The sequence below is a fragment of the Enhydra lutris genome, unplaced genomic scaffold, assembly GCF_002288905.1.
Source record: "Enhydra lutris kenyoni isolate GAN:26980312 unplaced genomic scaffold, ASM228890v2 scaffoldscaffold32, whole genome shotgun sequence".
NCBI lineage: Eukaryota > Metazoa > Chordata > Mammalia > Carnivora > Mustelidae > Enhydra > Enhydra lutris.
In genome coordinates this window covers 4,721,559-4,729,245 of record NW_019154116.1, presented here as the reverse complement: position 1 = coordinate 4,729,245, position 7,687 = coordinate 4,721,559, and the positions used below count along the sequence as shown (strand labels likewise).

The window sequence follows — 7,687 nt, the reverse complement described above, 5'->3', positions numbered from 1 at the left end:
TTTCCCTCGTGGGCATAAGCCCTGCTGTTGTGCTTCAGTCTTAACCCGTCTAAGCCCCAGTAGCTGTCCATACTCATTTCGATTTTATGGATAAGAACGAAGGCTCAGAGCCGAGGGGACTTGCCCAGGGCCAGTGGAGGCAGAACGAGGTCTTGCAGCTCCCCACCGCTGACTCTTGGTGGCCCTCAGAGCACGCAGGGCAGTCCTGAGGACTAACGCCTCAAGAATCCCACTCACCTGGGCATCTCAGGGATGCTGGAGCGGCCGAGCAGGCGTCCAAGCCGACGTCCAAGCCGGCCCGCAATCAAGCCCCGCCCCTAGCACGTCAGTCCTAGGTCTGGACCACGCCCCAAAGGGCCCAAACCGCCCTGCACCTAGGCCCCGCCCCCGCCCCGCCCCAGGCCCCGCCTCCTGCCTCCGGAGGAAACGGAAGTGGCGGCGGGCCCAGGCGGAAGCAGGAAGCGGCGGAGCGGGCTCACGCTGGGTGGTGGTTACTTCGGAGACATGGCGGAGAAGTTCGACCACCTAGAGGAGCACCTGGAGAAGTTCGTGGAGAACATCCGGCAGCTCGGCATCATTGTCAGTGACTTCCAGCCCAGCAGCCAGGCCGGGCTCAACCAGAAGCTGTGAGTGGCTGCCCGAGTCGTCGGCGTCGGCCCGAGCCGGGGCCGGGAGCCAGGCCGGAGAGCCCGGGGTGGGGACCGAGGGGAACCGAGCCAGGGGGCGGGGAGCCGTGGAGCCGGGGGGCCAGAGGGGGTGGGGCGCCCGGGGCGGAGCCGGAGCCGGAGGGCCGGGAGTGGGCTCGGGAGCCAGATGGGGGAGACAGGGCGGTGGAGCTGGGGTGGGGGGCGGACCCGGGGCCTGGCCGAGAGCGGCGCGTCTCCGCCCCTCCTCTGGGCCTGGGCCCGCCCCTCCTCTGGGCCTGGGCCCTGTTTCCTTCTTTGGGGGACTTTTCTTGAAGGCCCATTTGGAGACGTTGTCTTGGTCAGACAGTGCAGCTTCTGGGCCTGATAATCAAAGCCCGCCCTCGCCTGCGTGTGACTCCCTCGCGCAGTTTTCTCCTGGGCCCTTCTGGGGAGTTCAGTCCCTGTCCCCAGAGAGGAGGAAGACTTCTCGGGGAGTTCACTAAACTGGGCCCGAAGGTTGTGGAACTACCTGCTGCGCAGCCCTGGGTGTGCAGGAATTGGAAAGGGGGATGGTGGCGAGAAAGGGTGCAGACGTTTAGTTACTTTGTTGGCCACAGCCCTGTGCCTGCCTTGGTGCTAGGGCCTGGGATGGACCAGAGGCAAACACACAGAATGAATGCTCTGGGGAAGAAGGTCTCCTAGCTTTATAGGGGCTACAGACATCAAACATAATTGCAGCCCAGCGTTACCAACCTAGAGCTAGGGGACTGGTCTGGTGATCTCATTAAGCTCCAGAGGGGAGCTGAAATGAAACCAGGCAGGGATGGCTTTCCTCCCCTGAGGTTTGAAGGATGGATTAAGTGGGAGCCCCATGTGTTCCTTGATACTGCACACAAAACCAGGTGCACAGTAGGCAGTTGTCTTTGAGAGAAGTTTGATATCTTTCATCAGATTCTCAGAAGGGTTGGTTTTTATCCCCCAATATGGCAGTTTCTACTTTAGAAAGAAAACCTGATATCTGAGGGTATTCTCTAACCCCCACACTTCTCTAGGAATTCTGTACCTAACCAAAGAGCTACTCACCTGGCTTGTGTAAGGAACTTGTGTGGAGCGCTCGTTGGCCCGCTGGGTGATGTTCCTTCTGTCGTTAGAATTAACCACATGCCCCATTTTTGCTTTTTCCCTCAGGAATTTTATCGTTACTGGCTTACAGGATATTGATAAGTGCAGGCAGCAGCTTCACGACATTACTGTGCCTTTAGAAGTGTTTGAGTAAGTATCATTCTGGTACTCATTGGAGTATAATTCTTGTTGTATTGTGCTGTAATAACTCTTTCAACCACTGGCATTTAGGTGCCTGCTCTGTGGCAGGCACAGCCTAGGTCCTGGGGATAAGCCAGTGAAGGAAGTAGAGAAAAACACCTGCTCTCAGGGAGCTTATGTTTTCATAGAATTAAAAATTAAAATCTCAATATTGTATTGTGAATAAAGGGTTATTAAATATGTGAAAACATCATAGGCCTTCAGAATCCTGGTTAGACAAAATGGCAGCCATATTACTTCTTTTTTTCCTTGAGAGGTAGAAAGTCTTATGTGGGCTCTATCTATTATTTAAAAAAAAAAAAAACTAGGCAGAAGCAGCCTGAGAAGCAATTTGTTGTATCTTCAGAACCGCCCTGGGAGTGCTAGTTCTAGGAGATGGTGAAGATCTGCACGGTTGGAGGGGAAGAAAAAGAGGGGGGCTCCTTAGGCTAAGTAAATTTGGGAAGGCTGGTCGCAGTTTTCTTTGGGAGAGTGGTATGTGCCTCTCACAGTTGCGGCCCGGCAAACGCCTCCAGGAAGTAAACTCTTCAGGTTGTGTGATTCCGGTTTTATGGGTAGATTTCATGGCTGAAGGAACTGGGTAAATAATTATAGTGCGCTGTTTGGCTACTAAGCGTCAGACTTAAGACTGAAATTCTGGACTTGTCCTTCCTCGGCCAGCCCTGGTTTCTCTGTGCCAGGCAGCAAGGCCCCCCACTGGACCCAGGTGGAGCCGGCTTGGAATGGCAAGAATGTTAGTCCTTTCTGCATTAAAACTGCAAATAAGTCACCGGATTTCCTGGAACGGTAGAGGGAAAGGTGACCCTCTTACATTGCAGAGGGTCAGGAATAGAAGTCCTAATTACAGCACAGGTCAGCAGCTGCCCACCCCCGAACCCCCCATCACAGGACACATAAGCTTCACTCTTCCTGGTCATGGCTCTGTCCTCATCTGCTGGCTCTGGTGTCGTGTGTTCTCAGCGTGTTCTGTCCACCCACTGAGCTCTCCGGGTATAGGTGGGAGTGAAGGTCTTGTGCGTGTGGTACAGCCCCAGACTCCCAGAGGCTACTTGGCCTTCCTCGCAGTGTCCTCAGTCGTGCCTCCCTGGTCTTGAACGTGTGGGATGGATGTAATGACAGGTGCCAAGTGACTCTGAAGGCAAATGAGGGAAAGGGGGAAGGGGGCTGGGGAAAGATTGCTTCGTGGCAGCACACAGTGAAGCCTGGGCGACCAGAGCCACAGCCGCAGGCACAGCCACAGCCAGTGGGCGGAAAGGATGGTTGAGATTCATCTGGGGGGTTGGGACTAAGCCGGCCTCTGAGCTCTGCTAAGCTGCAGGTGCGAACTCCGTTGATGTGCGCGATGCAGGGGGAGTTCCAGGTCCTCAGTGGCCTTGTCAAGCGCACACTTTCAGACACACTGTAGCGAAGGTAAAACGAAACCTTGGCTTTCTGTGCAGAGCTCCGGGTTGACGTGTCGGCAGAGTGGCGCTCAGCGCTGGGGCCTTCGACACAGAGCCCCGTCCGGAGGCCGTTGCTGTTGAGATGGTTATTTGTTAAGGACACTTGAGCCTGTGAGCCTGTCTGCTGTTTTCCAGAAATGCATGTATTTTGTTCAGAAAAACATAATTTGGCTTCTGTCATTCCGTCATTTCAAAAACATTGCAATAAAATGGAATTTCTGGAATATGTGATTTATTGATTTTTTTGGTTATAGTCATAATTAAAGGCCAGTTTTTATGCCATTAACAGTAACGTTTTTTTGATCTGAAGTGACAGGTTTTTTTTCTGCTGGAGCATGAAGGTGATTTCTTCTAATGAATAATTGGTATGCAGGTCTGTAAGGTACAGAAGCAAGTGGGCGGCCCACTGGTGGTGAACGTGGATGTGCGTCTAGGCAGTATGCTTGATGGAGTCTCTGGGGTTATGACACTTTTGGGGATAAGTGTCAAAAATTTCAAGAACAGTTTTTAGAGTTTAGAAATAAGTGGAGAGAATCTCTGTTAAATTCATGTGACTGGGATGTATTTAGGAAAGTAGTATTACCAGGGCCCGGTTTGTAAATAATCCTGGGGCGGGCAGGGCTGGGGCTGTCCTACCTGCAGCTCCCCACCCCCTCCTGCAGCCCCAAGGCTCCTCTACGAAGGGCTCCCCCAGGAACTGTGGGGTGCCCCTGGAGCCGAGGCTGTGTCTTGGCGGGCTCCTTGCTGTTGCTCAGGCTGGAAACCCCGGCCCACGTGAGTTCTCACGTCAAGAGCTGCCTGACCTTACAGGTTATTGTGAAGATCAGGGCTCCTGGCTCCGAAACCTTTGGAAGATCACAAACATTAAAACTGTCGAGTTACAGAGCCATGAAGCTTGGTTTATAAGTGACATTCCTTGATTTCCTGAGTTATTCACATTATTAGAAGCAATATGAGATCAAATCATCTGTACTTACATAAATGAAAGAATCCTAATTCACTTGGTTTCTGGACACAGTTTTCTCTAAAGAAGGCCGTGTGCACTTACTCAGAGCTAACTCCTATTTTCCCATCAGAAAACTGAGAATAGGTTACTGGCCATGAGAGTGTTAATTGAGGTGTTTCATGTTTCCAGATACATAGATCAAGGACGAAACCCCCAACTCTACACCAAAGAGTGCCTGGAGAGGGCTCTGGCCAAAAATGAACAAGTCAAAGGCAAGATCGACACAATGAAGGTGAGGCTCTTAGAAGCAGAAGACAAGGTCAGAACAGGAATACTGTCAGAGCAGATTTAACTAATAGACCTTGTCGTTCTTCTCCGTACCTGGTAAAATGTAAACTGTCTCACACGGTTACACGGTTGAGATTTCTGCATGTAATGGACCGCGGATGAGGGCAGCTATCAGGGAGCCTTGTGGGGACAAATGGGAGCGGAGTGTAGCCGCACTTGGAGCGAAGTCCAAGCTAATTTCCATGATGCTGGTTGGCGCTGGCTAACTGTTCGCGTCTGTGAGCCTTTCCTCTCTCATGCTTGCACTGCGATGCTTTTCACTTCCTCTGCTAAGCCATTTCCTGGAGTCTGGTTCCAGCTTTTAGAGCATTCCCTTCTGGTTGTCTAAAGCTCTCCTGCGCCTGCGTCCAGGCCCCTTTGGATCCTGTTCCCCGTCCTGCAGTTGTGCACAGAGGACGTTCTCTCCGTGTTGCTTTGCTTTCATGACTACTAGAAAATTCCATGCATCATAAATATGAAATATTTAGGGTTTTGTTTTGGTTTTGTTTTCGTAACTTGAATTGACTGTGCTCTGGGTCAGATTGGGGTATGTGTGTGGTTTTTCCTTTGATTGGCTGGTGCCATCCCTGTAGTGGCCCCACACCTGGACTGCACGCCCTCTTGCCTCCCGGGCCTCGTGGCTGTTGCTGGGGATCCTCCAGACCCCGGTGCTTCCGTTCCTTCTCATGCGGCTGCCTCCCTCTGGAGCTCCGGTGCCTTCTCTGCACACCACTGTCCTTCGGGCTCGGGCTCTCAGAGAGGGCCGCAGAGAGTGTCGCCTCTCAAGAGAGGCCTTGCAGACCAGCCTTTCCCAAATCCTGATGAAGATGCCACCTCCTCTTTCCTCTGTTTCAGCTCTGCCACGGTCGTGCGGGCTCCAGGACATCGGGGCGTGAGTGTGGTGCTCCCGCGGGTGCCCCGTGCCCACAGAGCTCCTTGCCACTGTCCACAGTGTGCAGGGATGGCTGTGTGCTGGCCTCTGGGCTCGGGCTCCTGGCCCGGTGCCGGGAATGAGCGGAGAGGCTGTCAGGGTGACAGTGATGTGTTGGTCACGGTGTCACGGCTGCCCTGGGGTCACAGGGCTTAAGTACCTCACCCCGGTGATCTGTGTTGATCTGTACTGATGCCTGGGAGCCGGCCCTCTGGTTGCGGTGCTGCCGTGGTTGTCCGTGGGGCACCCGCAGCTTCCTGATTGGTCACTTAGGGACCGAGTTGCTGCTGAGCTCAGCCTCGCCCTGGGGACGGGATGTCGCCTGATCCGTAGCAGGCTCTGTACTGTTGTGTGAGTGAGCAGACGTCCCGCTCCGCACGGGCCGTGGGCCCTGGGTATGGGCTCCCCATGCTGCCTGCTGTGGCGCGGGGGTGCCTGCTGGCAGGGATGCACGGGGACCGTTGCCTTCGGGGGCATCCGTTGCGCCCGCTGGCAGTCTGCGTCCCCGGGGACCTGTGCAGGTCTCGCGGCGCAGTTCTGTGGCCTTTGTTGTCTCAGCGGACCGCGTATTTAAATTCCCGAAAGCCGCGGCTTGCACAGCTGTCCGTGGCGGTGCCGTGTCCCTGGAGGATGTCATGTCTCGTGCTGTGTCTTCGTTCCTGTCCGTAGTGCTGCTTTTCAGTAAGACTTAGACGAGGCTCTGGACGCTGGCAGAAACGTAGCTGCTCTTAAGATGGGATTCAGACACACGGTCCGCGGATAGGTGGGGCCACGCAGCCGCTGCATTTGGAGTAGACAGGCTTCCGGGTGCTCCCGAAAGCTTTGATGAGGCTGTTTGCACACAGTGAATTTGATGTCGTTTGAGTTAATAATTGCTTAATTAAATAATACTTGAAGATTCCCGTTACATGTGTTGTCTGCAGAAGTCATTTCCAGCTGCGTGGCTGGCGCCTTAGGAGAGGGGCTTTCTCTGGAGGATTTCTTACTGCTGCGCTGAGCATTCCCTTCACGTAGTTCACGGTGTAGCTCTGGTGCACGTCCGGCTTGGTGGCCTTTGTCGGCAGCCGGTGTCCTGAGTGCCTCTGTGGGGATGAGCCGGCCGTGTGGGAACGGCTGGTTGCACGGACAGAGCACACGCTCTCCGCCCAGTTTGAGGCTTTGGGGGGGTGTGGGAGTGTCTTTCCCTTGGGGCATGGGTCACAAAGGTATTTTGATGTTGTATGTTTTTCTTCTCAGAAATTTAAAAGTCTGTTGATTCAAGAACTTTCTAAAGTATTTCCTGAAGACATGGCTAAGTATCGAAGCATCCGAGGGGAGGACCACCCCCCTTCCTAACTTCGCCGTCCTGCTGCCCGAAGACCCTCCTGGTCTAGTGTGAGTCACCGTGACCTTCAGGCAGGCTGTGACTGACAGTGGTATCCGTGTCCTGTCCTCCAGCCGTCCTGCTCTTGGCCTTGGCCTTGGGGGATGGTGGGGCGGGGCCTGGAGGGCTTGCAGGGCTGTGCTCCAGCTGCCCCTCTGTCCCTGACGTGCATCTTTTGGGTCCACAAGTTCTCACATGGCCCGGGCCGCACGTCTTCGAGTGCAGTGCGTTTGATTCTCCCTAGCAGAGTGGTCTTGGGAATATTAAATGTGCTAGGTACATTAAGTTTTAAAAAATTCCTAGTGGTTTTGTTTTTATGTACTGTTTCTTTTCCATTTTATTATAGTGTTGAGAAAGCTAAAAAAAATTGGTTTAATCTGAGAAGTACTTTAAGTTGGTATTTTATATTTCCAAGTACATAAAGAATGTGTTCAGTGTAACTTCACGTGGGTTTCAGTTGGATGTAAGTGTATAATAAAGCCTTTAAGTATTTATATGATTTATTCCATGTAATTATTTTTATAACATTTTATAGTATAGTACAGTGTGTATCTTATAAACAGTCAATTATTACTTCCCCAGAGTGTGAATAATACTCATGACGTTTGTTCTCCAAGCATTGACTTAGGCAGAACTCTTACTCGCCTGCAGCTGGTCTTCTAGAGGGTGTGACACACACGGAGGAAGGCAGATGCATGGACGCTAGGGACGTGCCTCCTCGGGCTGCGC

General features: G+C 53.0%; 1 protein-coding gene across 1 annotated transcript; it reads left to right on the top strand.

Annotated features, from left to right (window-relative positions):
• Window positions 1-453: 453 nt before the first annotated feature.
• LOC111153464 (mediator complex subunit 10) lies at window positions 454-7,289 on the top strand. Its single transcript, XM_022512489.1, has 4 exons — window positions 454-626; window positions 1,815-1,898; window positions 4,527-4,629; window positions 6,832-7,289. Exons 1-4 carry the CDS (start codon window positions 505-507, stop codon window positions 6,928-6,930), a joined length of 408 nt encoding a protein of 135 aa, XP_022368197.1. The 5' UTR covers window positions 454-504; the 3' UTR covers window positions 6,931-7,289.
• The last annotated feature ends 398 nt before the right edge of the window (window positions 7,290-7,687 follow it).